The 17,132-nt window shown below is 47.7% G+C and overlaps 2 protein-coding genes across 2 annotated transcripts in view; one reads left to right on the top strand and one right to left on the bottom strand.

Moving 5' to 3' along the window:
• LOC114706829 (sugar phosphate exchanger 3) overlaps positions 1-2,038 on the bottom strand; it is a 40,993-nt gene extending 38,955 nt beyond the window's left edge. The window contains 1 exon segment of the mRNA XM_028889334.2: positions 1,954-2,038. The gene's annotated coding sequence lies outside the window, so the exon portion shown is untranslated.
• Positions 2,039-6,186: 4,148 nt separating this feature from the next.
• Positions 6,187-16,848, top strand: LOC114706834 (ras-related protein Rab-19). Its single transcript, XM_028889340.2, is given in 5 exon segments — positions 6,187-6,367; positions 9,514-9,737; positions 13,758-13,941; positions 15,971-16,171; positions 16,174-16,848. Coding segments are annotated over 4 exon segments (651 nt in total). The 5' UTR covers positions 6,187-6,367; positions 9,514-9,536; the 3' UTR covers positions 16,239-16,848.
• The last annotated feature ends 284 nt before the right edge of the window (positions 16,849-17,132 follow it).

The raw sequence follows: 17,132 nt of genomic DNA, 5'->3' as shown, positions 1-17,132 counted from the left end.
ACATACAGAACTGGCAATCATCTGACTCTTCAAGGATTTAGTTTTTACATGTGCAAAGTAAAATGATTATATGTACTCAAAGTACTGGTAGGGTGAAAAACCCAAGATGGATGGTTGGTTTTGGCGATTTCACAGTACTGTGTATGCCAACACTCAGCACTTACAAAGTATCTTTCTGACCTCTCATCTCACTAGAAGCTATTCACCGGTACCATCCCTTCTCTTTTCAAAACTCAAGCCTACCCAGGTGTATACTCCTATAATCCCAACAGAAAGATCCCAAATTTGAGGCCAGGCTGGATTACAAACAGGCAATCCCTTGTCTCAAAAACAGCAGAGTGCACACTGATTTGACAACCTGACTTAAAAGCAGGGTCTAGTTCAGTGGTAGATTGCTTGACCAGCACACACCCATCTGACATGGTAGTACACACTAGCAACCCTAGCACTTCAGATAGGAAATAAGAAGTTCAAGGTCATCTTCAGTTACATAGGTAGATGGAGGTGACCTGGACTGCATGACATCTGTCAAAACACACACACACACATACACACACACACACCAAACCTAGTAATCCTTTTCCTTTGTTTGTTGTTTGTTTTTGAGACAGGGTTTCTCTGTGTAGCTTTGCGCCTGTCCTGGAACTCTGTTGCCCAGGCTGGCCTCGAACTCACAGAGATCCGCCTGCCTCTACCTCCCAAGTGCTGGGATTAAAGGTGTGAGCCGCCACCACCCAGCTCCTTTTTCTTAAAACTGACTCATTATCAAAAGATGTTTAAGGACCTAGCTATCTGTTTCATGGTCCCTAAAACCACATCCTTTATATTAAGGTTCCTACGATCACATATTTTCTATATCACATATTTTGGACACGTATCAAAGACAACTACTTTCTCCTCCCTCCTCCAGACAAAGCACTAACCATGCCATCCTCGCTGATGAACAGGCACCCATCCAGAACCTTAGACAATGAACACTGATCTTGCTCCTGAAAGCAGAGAGCGACCACACACTGCTCTGACACGAAAAGTTCAAGTCCATTCGGTTTACTTCTTTGAGGCTCAATTTCCTCACTTAAGGTTTAAATGAAACGATTTACTGGGTTTTCAGGGCCGAGTCTGTCATACAGGAAACATCTGGCAAATGGCGGAGAAATAATCTAACCTCAAAGAAGTGAAGGCGCTCTTTTCATCGGCGATGATCCGTAAACACAGAAACGTGTGTGAAGATAGCAAGCAATGCTTAAAGAGGCCAGCAATTACGAGTCTGTTTTTGCTCGCCCTGGCAACTCTGCTTCCTCTAAACATTTCAGTAAGTTAGCACGGCATCGCCTAACATATTTCAGAAAACATTAAAACTAAGTGGACACATCTCCATTGTCCCTATCAAAATTAAGGACAGCCACAGTCTGCAAATAAGAAGAGCCAAAGAATGACGAATAAGTAACAGAGCCGAATTCCTCAACAGAGTCCCGGTAGTTACTAGAAAACAAAAGCCTACTTTCTCCACGAAGTCCGTTCTTTCTCTCTGACCTCGGTACATCCTACCCCAAAGCCCCCCACCCTATATAAAACCTGGCCCTCCTCTTGCTAAACCATGAGTCCTCTTCTTGGATCTCATTTTTCTTCAGTTCAATGTCCCACGATCCAAGGCCAAGGGACCGGTGGTCGGAGGGGTACAAGTCCCCTCGGCCGGGCGTCCACATGGGCTGGCTGGCCACTTTCCTCTCGGGTGTCCTCCTCCCCCTGCGGTGCACACAGCCTCAGGGCGGCACAGGGGCGGCGGCGGCGGCGGCGGCGGCATCGGGAGCTCCGGTGGGGTCCGGTGGGGTCCAGCGGCTTGCCGTGCCCGCGCCGCCACACCCACCAGCTGCCCGCGCCTCCCGCACCCGAGAGTCCCCGCGCACCCAGCCTGGCCAGGGCCTAAGCACCCAGATGCTCGCAGGCTCGCACCTGAGACCCGCCGAAGTACCAGCTCCGCTAGACTCCGCTGCCCGCCGCCCCCGCCGCCACCTCACCCAGCGCGATGTGGCCAGAGCTTCCGGACGCTCACGTGACCGAGCATACAGGAGCATGCCGGGAGCTGTAGTCCGCCAGTGCCGCTTCACCTGCGAGCTGCCGAGTCTGCAGGTTGGGTTTAACTGGACTCCGGCGGGCGGCCGGCGGCGGACGGGCGGGCAGGAGGACGGGGAGGATAGCCAGAAATGTCAGCTGAAAAGGGCAATGAATGAGCGATCTAATGTGAGAAGAACTGGTAGGCTAACCATTTTTTCCAAAAGAGGTTTTATTCTGCTTTATATATTTTAATTAAATGCAATTGTCCATATAGGTAGGCACATTTACCTGTCAGTGTTCGCATAAACCCTGTCAACACACCACCTAAATAAACCATGAATATTAAGATTCCCAGCAGCAGAGCTGGAGAGATGATTAAATAAATAAATCAGTCCATTTTTAAAAGGAGTCTGGAGAGGTGGCTCAGCAGTTAAGAGCACTGGCTGCTCTTCCAGGAGACTCAGGTTTGGTTCCCAGCACCCACATGGTGGCTCACAACCACTCCAGCTCCAGATGACCCGTCGCCCTCAAATGGCTTCCGTGAGCACTGCACACACATGGCATACACTCACGCATAAACACATAAATAAAAATAGAAAGGGAGCCAGGCTGTGGTGGCACACACCTTTAATCCCAGCACTCGGGAGGCAGAGGCAGGTGGATCTCTGTGAGTTCAAGGCCAGCCTGGTCTACAGAGTGAATTCCAAGACAGCCAAGGCTAAAAAACAAAAAAAAAACAACAAAAAAAAACAAAAAGAAAGAAAGAAAGAAAGAAGAGGAGAAGGAGGAAGATGCCTCTGCCATCACCAAATCTCCTTTTGCAGGGTGTCCAAAGCCAGGTAATAAGAAGAGCGCTTCCTTATACTTTCAACACTCAGAGCAGGAATCCAAAATGATAAACACAACAGGCATCTAAGCATGCTCCAGAAACACCTCCATGTGGTCTATTGTGTCAGATGTTTGGCTCATGCGGGTTCGTGGAAGAAACAGGGTCATTCTATGATGATTTTTATCCTTGCAGCTGCAGGGAACTCAAGCCCTGGCGAACTGACTGACTGTAGCTTTGCAAAAGGCTTTTTTATTGTTGCACTATTTACACCCTAGCAAGTCAATTTCCCCGTACCAAAACCTCTTATCTCAAGCTCCCCAAAAAGACAAATGCCAAAGCAATTCCTAGTCACAAGACAGCTCAGTTTTCAGAGTCCTCCCACAGCCAAGTTTTGCATAGGCTTTGAACATTTAGGAACTCTCATATAAGATTTACATGCTTCCAACCAAAGGTCGAGGACACAAAAGGTAGCCGTCACAAAGGGTAGATCCAGGCCCAGGTGCTAACAACACTCCCGGAGGCAAACCAGCTGCCCAGCTCTGCGGGAACTCCCGTCACAGTGGTCAAACATGGCAAATGTTGTTTTCTGGGGCACTCCTGAACCAGGTTCATTTCACAGTTACTCTCGTGGCATTGGTGAAGTTGGTCAAACTTCTTTTGACTTGCACACCAACGTTTAGTCAAAGCTGAAGCCACAGTAACAAGATCCCCCAGCAGAGGAGAGGTAGAAGCAAGGAGCCAAAGTGGACAGCCTTAGGGCCACCCAAACCCCAACACAGAGAGAGACATCAGAATGTCTGTACAGCTCAGGGGGCACAGGAAAAGGACAATGAGGGTGTGGAGAGCTGGCTGCTCTTCCAGAGGACCTGAGTTCAATCCCAGCTCCTACATGGTACCTCATAACTGTCTATAACTCCAGGGATTTAATGTCCTCTCCTGACCTCCTCCAGCACCAGGCACGCACATGGTGCACAGACGTATGTGCAAACAAAATACCTTACACAGTAAAATAAAATAAATTAAAATAAATAAATAAATTTTTTAAAAAAGGAGGAAGACTCAGGTCAGGGAGGGAACATATCCATCTAGGTTGTCGATGGAAGTGCCTCCATTACAAACAGGTAGGCAAAAAGCAAAACCAGTGAGTGGATTTCCAAATTGTCTGCATTTCAGTTTTTTCTTTCGTGGATTTAAAAATGAAGTAGAGGGGTTGGGGATTTAGCTCAGTGGTGGAGCGCTTGCCTAGCAAGTGCAAGGCCCTGGGTTCAGTCCTCAGCTCCAAACAAATAAATAAATAATACATAAAGTAGAAAGGGAGATGAGATGCTGGGTCCAGTGTTAAGAGCAATTGCTGCTCTTCTAGAGGACCCAAGTTCAGTCCCCAGCACCCATAGCAGGCAGCTCACAACCTGCCATAACTCTAGTTCTGAGGGATCCTATGCCTTTTTCTGGTCTCCTCAGGTACACACACACACACACACACACACACACACACACACACACACACACACATTCACATAAATAAAAAAATTAAATTAATTAATTAAAAAATCAAAATGAGGTAGAAAGGTATCCAGCAGGCTATTTTTAACACTTGATTTCCACCTCCAGGCGCTCTCCCAGTGTGCAAGGTGGGCTGGGTCTGAGTCAACTGACTTTGTTTTTAACAATAATCATTACCAAAAGCAAGAAAGAAACATTTGCAGCTCTCCTCAGTGACAGTGACTTAGCAGGGCCTTGTTTCCTGCCCCAGCCCACGCATTTGTGGCAGATCTTGACCTATATCCAGTTTCCAAGTCACACATGTTAGAGTGACTCTCAAAACCACAGGCGGCAGCAGCCTTAGACAGTGTCCCAGCTTTGAGTGACCTTGCTTCAAAGAGATACTCCTGAAAGTCCTTGTGTGGGTGCAATTTGGGGTAAGATGAGTCACAACTTAGAGGTTATTTGAAGGCATCAGAGACACAGTGCTCTTAAACAGGGGACAATCGTCTCCTGTGTGAGGGCTCCGTGACATGAATGCTGGGGACTGAACTCAAGTCATCGTCATCGGGAAGAGCAGCAAGTTCTTATCCACTGAGCCATCTCTCCAGCTTGAAGATTTAGTTCTTAAAATAGGCTCTGAGAAGTGCTTTAATTGATGCAGTCTAGAACCGATAGACTCTTTGGGTAGAAATAGGGAAAAAATCATCTCAGATCTTTGCTCCTATTGACAGCATCAAGGACTAATCAATTCTAAGTTTTCTTACTCTTAAAAATTAGTCTCTGTGCCCGGGCGGTGGTGGCGCACGCCTTTAATCCTAGCACTCGGGAGGCAGAGGCAGGCGGATCTCTGTGAGTTCGAGGCCAGCCTGCTCTACAGAGTGAGAACCAGGAAGGGTGCAAAGCCACACAGAGAAACCCTGTCTCGGAAAAAAAAAAAAAATTTAGTCTCTGCCGTGTGGTAGACCTTTTGAGACTCCCTCTCCCCCATACACACACCCGTATGCAGTAAGGCATCTTTATTTTATTTATTATTTTGTTTTGGTGCTGAGAACAAAACAAAACAAAAATACTTACTAGGCAAGTATTCTATCATGAATCTAAATCCCCAACTGCTCTACGTTCTTTTAATTTAGGGGCTTTTCGTTTGTTTGGTTTGGATTTTTTTTTTTTTTTGCATTTATTTATTTTGCCTGTGTGCATGTGTTTGTGCATGTATGTGTAGTCAGAGAACAACTTGCCACTAGTTGGGTCCTGGGATTGAACTCCGGCCTTCAAGCTTGACAGCAGGCACCTTGACCCACTGAGATATCTTATGGACCCTTGGTTTACTCTTGCTTGAGCACCTCCTTTCTTCCAGTGATTTCTCAAAACAAGTCACTCAAGACCCAGATCAATGTCCTCCGTTATGTGGATGTCATCTCAGTTAACACCCAACCAAAAAAAACAAGCGCCGGGCAGTGGTGGCGCACGCCTTTAATCCCAGCACTCGGGAGGCAGAGCCAGGCGGATCTCTGTGAGTTCGAGGCCAGCCTGGTCTACCAAGTGAGTTCCAGGAAAGGCGCAAAGCTACACAAGAGAAACCCTGTCTCGAAAAACCAAAAAAAAAAAACAAGCAAGCGTATCAGGCAGGATGTAGGATGAAGGATGCAGAGCGAAAAGGAACAGGGCAGCTTAACGGGTGTCAGTTGAGCGACAGGCAGTTCCTCTCTGGGCTTTCTCCTGATCTGACCAATTCTGGCACGCAAGCCAGCTGTGTGCGCTAGGTCCTAGCCAGCCAGTACCTCACCTGGGGCTTCAGGCTCCTTACAGGTGGGAGGGATTGCCCTCCTTTCCCTTTCGCTTTCTCGGGCCACCGAACCTGACGCCAGGGACCGGAACTACAGTTCCCACCTTGCAGCAAGGCAGGAGGAAGAAGGGCACCGAGGGCTGCGAAGGAAACCAGGAGGAAAAAAAAGCAAACACTACCTGCTCGCTAGCCAGCAAGGTGAGACGGGACAGGTAAGCAACAGGTGAACCCAGGAGGTGGAGGCTGCGGGGATGTGGAATGGTGTTGTCTGGAAGGACGCCGCCGCTGGTTTCTCCTTGCAGGGCTTGCATTTTAACTTGAAGGGGGGCTTTTGTGAAAGCCCGGGCACTTTGAGGGGAAAGAAGAGAAAGGAGACTTGGAAACAAGGTTTCAGCTCCAGTTACAGTGGTAAGATGCCGGAAGTAGAATGGCTTTCTTTAGGTGAAAAGACGCAGAAGAGTAAAAAAGTGGTTTGATTGTATCTCTGCGGGATCATCTCTCCGTAGGTGATCTCAGGGGCACCCAGGGGGCCCAGACCGTCACTGGCCTCTTTAAAGCCTTTGGTTTCTTCGAAAGTATAGACTAGGTATTTGTGTGCATTTTTATTTGTCTGCCAAAATAGACGGGAGCATTTGTATGCATTTTTATTTGTCTGTCAATATAGGCATGGGCTTTTCTTTTCTTTTTTTTTTTTTTTTTTTTTTGGTTTTTTGAGACAGGGTTTCTTTGGTGCCTGTCCTGGAACTCGCTCTGTAACCCAGACTGGCCTCAAACTCACAGAGATTCGCCTGGCTCTGTCTCCCCGTACTGGGATTAAAGGTGTGTGCCACCACTGCCTGGCTTGGCATGGGCTTTTCTGTGGCATCAGAAAACCAAAGAATAAATCAATGAGAGGTGAGGGTGTCTTGGGACAGGAACAGTTTCCTGAACCTCAAATTCAATCACCAAAGTATTTTGGGGATTTTGGTCTCGTGAGATGTTTGGTAAGGAGACCTAACAAATGTGTGAGTGGTGGTTTCAATGCCGAAGCACCTGCCCTTTCTGGAATATGCTTGCAGCTTGAAATATCTGCCGAGTTATCATGCGGACTAGGAATTCAACATGCTGCTATGGAGCAAGGGGCGCTCTGGGAAGGCAGATAGGAACCCTGAGCTGCCCAGGGCACAGTTGTTTTCCGGAGAAATCGAGTTCCTTGAGGTTGAAGCTATTTAAGCACAGGTGAGTGCCGAACAGAGCTGCACCAAGTGGGAGTGTAGATGCAGGCGAATGGTGTACTTACTGACTGATGGTTCTCAAATCCCATCAGATTCACCCGGGGACATGTGCGTCTGCTGTTTCAATTTTTATCTGTGTGTGTTCGTGTGTGTTCACATCACGTGGCAGCCGGAGGTCAACCTCCTGTATTGTCCTCAGGGCCGTCCACTTTGGTTTTGGAAACAGGACCTATCATTTGCCTGGAGTTCACTGAGTGTGCTAGGCTGGCTGACCAGGGAGCCTCAGGGATCCTTTGTATCCACCTCCCCAGAGACAGGGTTACAAGCACATGGCACTGTGTCTGACTTTTTTTTAATGTAAACACTCATAAAATAAATTTTTAATGTATTTATTTTTATCCTATGTGTATGGATGATTTGTTTGCATATATGTCTGTGCTCTGCATGCATGCAGTGCCCTTAGAGGCCAGAAGACAGCATTGGACCCCTGAAACTGGAGTTTCAGATGTTGTGAGGCATCATGTGGGTGCTAGGAACCAAACCTGGGTCCTCTGAAAGAGCAAGCAATGCTCTTAACTACTACTGAGTCATCTCTTCAGCCCCATAAATTACTATATATGTTAAATTACTATAGATATGTAGACAGGTAGGTAGGTAGATAGATAGATAGACAGATGTATTGGTCTAGGTAGGTTCTAAGAATATATACTTTTAATTGTCTCCTCCAGCTAATTCTGATAATCATTAAGTTTGGCAAATACCAACATTAGAAACCTTTAAGCTGCCAGGCAGTAGTACCAGCACTCGGCAGGCAGAGGCAGGCGGATCTCTGTGAATTTGAGGCTAGCCTGGTCTACAGACTGAGTTCCAGGACAGGTTCCAAAGCTACACAGAGAAACCCCGTCTCAAAAAAACCAAATAAAATAAAAATAAAAACCTCTAAACTATTTTCTTTTCCATGCTAGAATTTCCCATGGAGCTCTCCCCCGCCCACCCATCCACCAAGTTTCACTATGCAGCTATCCTAAAGCTTGCTATGTAGACCAGGCTGGCCTTGAACTCATAGAGATCCACTTACCTCTGCTTTCTGAGTGCTGGGATTTAAGTTGTGTGCCACCACACCTGGCCCGGCCATATCTTTCTAACTAAAGTTTTTAAAAATATCCTCAAAATTCTAATTTCCTGTTTGAGAAAAATGGAGCACTACCCAGAATAAAAAGGCTACGTGGGTACCGGCAAGATGGTTCCAAGGCGAAAAGCACCTAAGTTCAATTCCCAGCATCTACTTCAAGCTCACACACAACTGCCTGTCACTCCAGTTCCAGGGCAGCCAAGACCTCTGGCCTCTTCCGGCACAGCGCACTTGTGTACTCTTCCTTAAGCTGGCTTCCCAGTCAAATCTTGACAGTTGTCATGAGTTGACTGGGCAGCTAGGCTTCTGGTGGCTGGGGGCATGTTTTCCACCTGACCAGGGAGTTATTCATGCCAGGTAGCCATTACCTTCACCATCCTGCTTTTTGGGCACCTCATCTTCAGGAATGGGATTTCCTTGGGTCTCTGATTCGGTAAAGTTGACTGCACTCTGTTCCCATCAAAGAATGGCCATATCAGTGTGAGGGCTTTTCTGAAGCTGTGTCCACATATACCTGGGGTGGGGGCTTATGGGGCAACTCTCTACGCCTCAACAGTCATTGGCATCCTTCACTGTGGGGCGTTTACCCACCACCCCCACAGCTTCCCAGAGTTTTCTTGAGTGCGAGCAGCAGGAAATATTAGATAGAAGGATTTATAGCAGAGAATCTTGTGGAGATAAACAGATAGAAAATAAAGGATAGCCTCGAGAGGGCCTGGAACCTATTCCAACGGGCCCGGACTGTCTCTGGTCCAGGGTTTTTATAGAGATGCCAAGGGGTGGAGCAAAAGACCTCCTCCCCAGCACAGCCAAGTGCAGGCCATCTCAGACACCTGCACTCAGGCCCGTGGTCCTGATCATCCTCTATTCGGACCTGCTGGGTAAAGCCACGAGGAACCCCAGAACGGGCTCCCACACTTCACTACCCCAGCTTGTCTTGTACTGGAGGCCCATTGCAGGAGCCTGGTGGGTGCTCACTAGAGAAAAACTGACTGCCGCCTTTCCTCCCTAGGTCTGTTCTAGGAAGCCAGAGCCATGCAGTTCTCCAGCTCAGCCAGAGCAGCAGATGAGAACGTGGACTATTTGTTCAAGGTCATCCTCATCGGAGATTCCAATGTGGGGAAGACGTGTGTGGTGCAGCATTTCAAGTCTGGAGTCTACATCGAGTCCCAGCAGAACACCATCGGGGTGGACTTCACGGTGCGCTCCCTCGAGATAGACGGCAAGAGAGTAAAGGTCAGAGGAGCACCAGGGGTAGTTCCATTGTCTGAGCTAGAGCCCGTTTTAAGCAAGGTATAAACATGGGAGCCATAAAAGAGGATATTGCTACATCTACCTAAAGGTCATAATTTCTACAAACCAAAACTGTGATAAACAGTTTTCTATCTGCAATAGAAAGAAAGACTAGGTTCTTTGACACGAAGGGAATTTTGATAAATGTCCAAGAAAAACACCAGCAACTGTGTGATGGTACATATTTATAATCCCAGCACAAGATTAAGGCAAGGAGATTGAGGCCACCTGGGCCACATATTGAGTGCCAAGCCCGGCTGAGCTACTACATAGTGAGGACCCTCAAAAATAGAGAGTTAAATGAGGTAGTGCATGCTTTTAATCCTCAAACATGGGAGGCAGAAGCAATTGGATCTTTGTGAGTTCAAGGCTAGCCAGAGCTGTATAGCGAGACTCTGTCTCAAAAATAAACAGACAAAAGACCAATGACCAAATATAAAAAAGTGGCCACAGACCAGAAAAAAACTTACTTCACAAATTTTGTAAGAACAAAGTCAGACCCAGCATGATAGCTTGCCACCAAGTCTGATCACCTGATTCCCTTCCCTGGGCCTTAGTAGGAAGGACTCTGCCCTGACCTACACACGTGTAGAGGGCAAGAGGTCCATGTGTACACAGATAAGCACTGGAGAATCTAGTGAGACTCATAGTCTTATCTCTTCAGGGAAAGAGATGTTCCCTCTCTTCCTCCTGGGAAAAAATGTAGTTTGCAAACTGGTGATCCTTTGCTCTCTGTAGGGCCAGGCTTCACCCAGATCCCCCAGAATTTATATTTTTTTTTATCCCAGACTTTCCCCCTAAATCTTGAGCATTGCTTCTAAGTCCATTAAACCCATCCTTTAGGAGAGATGCCACTTGTACTTGAATAAACAGCCTAAGTGACTCTTCCCCCCACCCCCCACAAGACTGTGTTCCTCTTTGTAGCCTTTGCTGTCCTGGAACTCTCTCTGTAGCCCAGGCTGGCCTTGAACTCAGAGATCTGCCTGGCTCTGCCTCCCGAGTGCTGGGATTAAAGGTGTGCGTCACCACTGCCTGGCGAGTTCTCTTTTATCTTAGGCCAGGCCAGTCCTGACTCCCACAGGCGTTATGTTTACCTCAGTCGTTCTTCCTAGACCCTAAATCTTGAGCACTGTTTGTAAGTCAACAGAATCCATCTTTATGGAGGAAGCCATTTGTACTTGATAAAAAGTCTCAGGTAAACATGTCTTAAGCTTTGTTGTACACAATGGACTGAGTTAATTGCCATCAGAAAACATTCTTCCAAAATTGTGCTGTGCTTAAATAACGGCTAAAATAAACAACCTGGTGTCAGACTCCGAAGGTCTGGCCCAGCACTGGCTAACTAAGTCAGGCTGAACCGAGTTCATTTGTACCTCCCTTACCTGGATCATTTCCCTGCTGACTGTGAGCTTGCAGGTACCCACACATGCTTGTGTACCATGGTGCACTCGTGTGCGTTTGCACACACACACACACACACACACACACACACACACACACACACACACCCCATAAATAAAATGTAATGACAAAGAACTCACGTATAGATTTATATGTAGACGCCCACTGTTACTCTCAAAGAACTGTAAGTAGTGGGACATCCTGTCACATCCCTGTAATCCTGGCACTGAAAGGGCCGAGTCAGGGAGGTCACAAGTTTGCACCCAGCCTGGGCTACATAGACGTTGCCTCAAAATAAATAAATACCTAAGAAGATATTGGGATCATTGGGAAAATTTTAATATGGTGTAGATAATTAGATGACAGCAGGGAATTGTTGGTATTGTGATTATGTAAATGAATGTTTATTTGTAACCTGGAGTAGTGCTAAGTCCAGAATTCAAAATGTAGAGGCAGGAGGATGACCACAAATTTATAGCTAGCACGTTGGTCTGCTTCATGAGTTCCAGGCCATCCAGGGTTACCTCATGAGACCCTGTCTCAAAAAAACTAAAAAGAAACTATCTACTGTATCTGTGTGCTGATGTGCGGCCAGCTGCTAACAAGAGTACCGCGTCTGTGTGCTGATGTGCGGCCAGCTGCTAACAAGAGTACCGCGTCCGTGTGCTGATGTGCGGCCAGCTGCTAACAAGAATACCGCGTCCGTGTGCTGATGTGCGGCCAGCTGCTAACGAGAATACCGCGTCTGTGTGCTGATGTGCGGCCAGCTGCTAACGAGAACACCGCGTCTGTGTGCTGATGTGCGCCAGCTGAAGACACTGGCTATCAAAGAGCAGCATAGGAGGATGCTGAAGGAGGAAATCTTGATAATTACTGAATCGCAGTGATTCAAGACTCATTTTTCTATTCTCTCCTGTTTGGTGACGTGTTAGCAATTTTTCTTTAACGGATAAAAGGGGAGAGGGGCTGGCAAGGCTCAGCAGGTAAAGGCCCTTGCCACAAAGCCTGACGACCTGAGACTGTCTCTGACCTCCACACATGCACTGTGGCATGTGTATGGCCCCCAAGCCTCAGACATGTATTTTTTTTTTTTTCTGATACTGGGGATTGTGACTAGGACTTTGTACATGTTAAGCAAAATCCTCTTGCCTGGGCCTTATGAGTAGCTGTAATTACCAAGCCAGGCTAAATGATCAGTTTTTATATAAACAGCATAAGCATATGCCAGTGACCAGTGCCCGTCATAGAGACTCATGCTTATAATCTCTTGGGAGGCGGAAGCAGGCAGATCAAGAGTTTCAGGCCAACCTCAGCTACATACTGAGCTCAAGGCCAGCCTGGGCCATATGAGACTATCTTAAAAACAAAAAAGTTTATACACAGGGATAGAGAGATGACTCAGTGGTTAACAGCACTTGCTGCTCTCAAAAAGGATCCAGGTTTGATTCCCAACACCCACATAGTAGTTCATAACAATGCATGCCAGCCGTGAGGTGGCTTGCGCCTTTAATTCCAGCACTTGGGGAGGCAGAGGCAGGTGTACCTCTGTGAGTTTGAGGACATCCAGGATATCCTGGCTATACAGAGAAACTGTCTCAAAAAAAGAAAAAAATCAAAAACAGTCCATTCCACTTCATAACCTCTAGTTCAGGGGTATCTGATGCCCTCTTCTGACCTCTATAGACACCAGGCATAGATGTGGTGCACACACACACACACACACAAAAGTAAAAACATATAAAATGATTCTTAAAAAAAATGTTTTTTTAAAATTCAGACACTATTGGAAGGTGTATAAGTTGGTGCTGACGCGATCCATGCTTGGGACAATGGAGAACGTTGTGATAAGGATGCTACTGAATGTGAACGGTCTGAGCGGTCCTTTAAAATCAATGCAGTTCAGCCTACACTATCCCTTTTGCCAGGATTCCCCCCAACAGGTAAAGTCGAAATATGAACCGAAAAACCCAGGCCAAGGAATGTTTGATGTCAAAAGGAAAGACCCAGAAATAAATAATCTTCCAAGCAGTGGAAGAGCACAGTGATTCCTAGACCAGAAGCACCTTTTGGCCCTGCCTGGTCCTGCTGAATCTGAATACATTGCAGTAAGATGTGGGGATTTATTTGTTCTCGGAACTTCCTCTGTAGACCAGGCTGGCCTCGAACTCACAGAAATCCACCGGCCTCTGCTCCCTAAATGCTGGGATTAAAGGCGTGTGCCGCCACCGCCACTGCCACCGCCACCTGGCTTTGTTCTTTTAAAAAGTATATTACTTATTTGCCGTGTGTGCCTGTGTGGGCATGCCTGCCACTGTGTGTGTGTGTGTGTGTGTGTATGTGTGTATGTGTGTGTATGTGTGAGACAGCTGGAGGCCCACCTGCCAGAGTTGGCTCTCTCCCGCCATCATATTGGCCCCAGGAATCGAACTCGGGTCCTCAGGCTTGGCAGCGGCACCTTTACCCACTGAGCCATCTTGCCAGCCCACAGGAAACGATGCGTAAGGTGACTTAGATGAAGGTGTCCGCGTGGCTCTAACTCCTGTCCTCTCTTCCGTCCCGCAGATGCAGGTGTGGGACACCGCGGGCCAGGAGCGCTTCCGTACCATCACCCAAAGCTACTACCGAAGTGCCCACGCAGCTATCATCGCCTACGACCTCACGCGGCGGTCCACGTTCGAGTCTGTCCCTCACTGGATTCATGAGATAGAGAAGTATGGAGCGGCTAACCTGGTCATCATGCTGATCGGTAGGGCATGTCCCCAGCAGTTAGCATTTCTTGACCCGCCTCTGCCCGTGCTCAACTTGCTTTCCTCAGTAGTGGACTATGAAATCCTAAAAGGTGGAGAGTGTGGCCACCGCAGCCAGCAGAATAACCATCCTTGGGAGGCAAAAGGCAGTTGAGTTGACAGGACTAAGTAGCTGGTATGGGTTCAGACTTCAGAAGTCTGACCCCAAGTAGTTTGTTTTAGGCATATTTAAGCACAGCACAATTTGGTGAAAACTTTCCTGGTGATAACTAACTCAATCCCACGTGCACAATAAAGCATAAAGTAAACTAAATAAAGATTGGACTGAGTACAGGCCGGGGGGGGGGGGGGGGGGGGGGGGTGGCGGCACACGCCTATAATCCCAGCACTTGGGAGGCAGAGGCAGGCGGATCTCAGTGAGTTCGAGGCCAGCCTGGTCTACACAGTGCCCCAGGACAGCCAGGGAAACCCTGTCTCAGGAGCCACTCAGATGAATGTGACCGGCCAATGAATGACTACTTATGAGTGTGCCAACTCCTAAGTGAAACCTTTAAAAATCAACTAAAAGGTTCACTGGAAATTGGTCATGTGATCCCAGGTCTCTGGATGATGAGGCAGGTAACTGGAGAGTTCAGGAGGGGCCGGGGAGGTGGTTCAGCCAATGACGCGCTTGCTGTAAAAACATGAGGACTTGAGTTCAGATCCTCAGCTCCCAGGTCAAAGTCAGGTGCTGCAGCACTCATGGACCTAGAAACGGGGAGATCCGTCCAGTTCATAGGCCAGCCAGTCTATCTGAGTCACTGAGGTCAAAGTTCACTGAGATCTTATCTCAAAAGAAAAAAAGAAAAGTTTGGGAGTCGACTTCTTGTGGTAGGTTATGCTAATGTCTGCCTTATAAGGTTCTTAGGCATATGAAATTTCTCTTAGGATGTCTATCAAAGAGCTGAACATGGTAGTGAGGGACAACTATTTCAGAATTGAGAATTCATCAGCTTCCGGTACGTTTGGTGTTCTATAAAAGCATCAGCAAGGCCTGGGCCACCACCTATGGGCTGTGACTATGTAACCAGGTTCAAGCTAGCCTGGGCTACATGAGAACCTATCTCAAAGAACACAGAGGGGGTGGGCAAGATGGCTGAGTGATAAAGGCACTTGCCACCAAACCTTAAGACTTGGGTTCAATCCCCAAGAGAAATAACTCTTTTTTTTTTTTTTGAAAGATTTATTTATTTATTATGCATACAATGTTCTACCTGCATGTGTCCCTGCAGGCCAGAAGAGGGCACCAGATCTCATTACAGATGGTTGTGAGCCACCATGTGGTTGCTGGGAATTGAACTCAGGACCTCTGGAAGAACAAACAGTCAGTGCTCTTAACCTCTGAGCCATCTCTCCAGCCTGAGAAATAACTCTTGAAAGTTGTCTTCTGACCTCCACGTATGTGCTGTGGTATATGAGTACATCACACTCCCAACACAACAAATAAATATAATCTTTTTGTCTTTTTCTTCCTTTTTTTTTTCCCCTTCAGTTTTTTGAGACAAGGTTTCTCTGTGTAGCCCTGGCCAACCTGGAACTCACTCTATACACCAGGCTGGCCTCGAACTCAAAAATTATCCTGCCTTTACCTCCTGAGTGCTGGGATTAAAGGCATGCACCATCACCACCTGGCTATAAATGCAATTTTTTTTTCCAGACAGGGTTTCTCTGTGTAGCTTTTTGTGCCTATAAATGTAATTTTTAAAAAATTTCAAAAGTACAAAGACAGGCCAGCTGGTGGTGGCCCACACCTTTAATCCCAGCACTCGGGAGGCAGAGGCAGGCGGATCTCTGTGAGTTTGAGGCCAACCTGGGCTACAGAGTGAGTTCCAGGACAGGCTCTAAAGTCTCGAAAACCAAAAACCAAAAACAAAACAAAAAAAAGTACGAAGACAGCAGAAGGAGAAGGGGGAGGGGGAGGGAGGGAGAGGGTTTGTTTGATAAAGGCAGATTATATCACTGTTATAGTTACACATCTTCCATCTGCAGGAAACAAATCGGACCTGTGGGCGAAGCGGCACGTCCTGTTTGAGGATGCCTGCACACTGGCTGAGAAGTATGGCCTCCTGGCTGTCTTGGAGACATCTGCCAAGGAGTCCCGGAACATAGATGAAGTCTTCGTGCTCATGGCGAAGGAGTTAATTGCCCGCAACAGCCTGCACCTGTACGGGGAGCCCATCCAGCAAGGTCTCTCCAGGATTCCAGCCCAATATTTGTGGCCCAGGGCCCCAGCGAGAACACCCGCTGTAGTTGCTGAACATGTGTGGGAGGCCAGCGTCTCCAGGTAGCACTGCAGGCCGAGCCCTCCTCCTGGCAGACTCTGAGGGAAGGGGACGCCGCTGTCCTCACGGACTCCTGGGGACTCCAGGACTCAGGCCCCGGGGGGAAAGGGTTAGGATGGACTTTCCCCGTCCTGGTCTCTGTCTCCCAACACCTCAACTGTTTTATAGTGGAGTCTGCTTCTCTGTTGTACAAAGACAGCCGTGAAAGAAGGAGAGAGCAGCAATATGCAGAGAGGATACTGGAACGTTCTAGATTTGGAAACAGCCAAGGACGGGGTGGGTAAAGGCCTATAATGAAAAGCCAGACTGCTTCCTGACAGCCACAGCCTGGTCTTCTTCCCGGGGAGCAAGGGCTGTTGGCTCAAGGGCAGAAATGCCATCTTGCCAAATGGTCAGGAACCAGGAGGCAGATGGAACTGGCTCCACCCTGTCGATGTGTTTTGACCACGGGGGTGTGTGTGTGTGGAAGAGATGCTTACCCTGAGTTCCTAAAACATTAAATTATCTACTACACAGAAGTCAGTGCTGCATTGAAATTAAATAGTCTCCAAACAGTGGTGGTGCACGCCCTTAATCACAGCACTCAGGAGGCAGAGGTAAGTGGCTCTCTATGAGTTCGAGGCCAGCCTGGTCTACAGAGAGAGTTCCGGGACAGCCAGGAGTGTACAGAGAAACCCTGTCTCAAAAAGCAAAAAAAAAAAAAAATTGCTCTATAGATTTCTTTGCAAACAGTATTGCGTCGTTGCCTTCCATAAGCTGCAGCCAAAGAACAGCTGCTACCGTCATCGTGTGGTGGGGCGGCCCCCGCTTTCAGAACTACAAACAGAGGGGACAGCACTTGGTGAGCACGTCTAACATCCTAGCTTCAA

The sequence above is a fragment of the Peromyscus leucopus genome, chromosome 3 (genome assembly GCF_004664715.2).
Source record: "Peromyscus leucopus breed LL Stock chromosome 3, UCI_PerLeu_2.1, whole genome shotgun sequence".
NCBI classification, from domain to species: domain Eukaryota; kingdom Metazoa; phylum Chordata; class Mammalia; order Rodentia; family Cricetidae; genus Peromyscus; species Peromyscus leucopus.
This window is presented reverse-complemented; position numbering and strand designations above follow the sequence as displayed.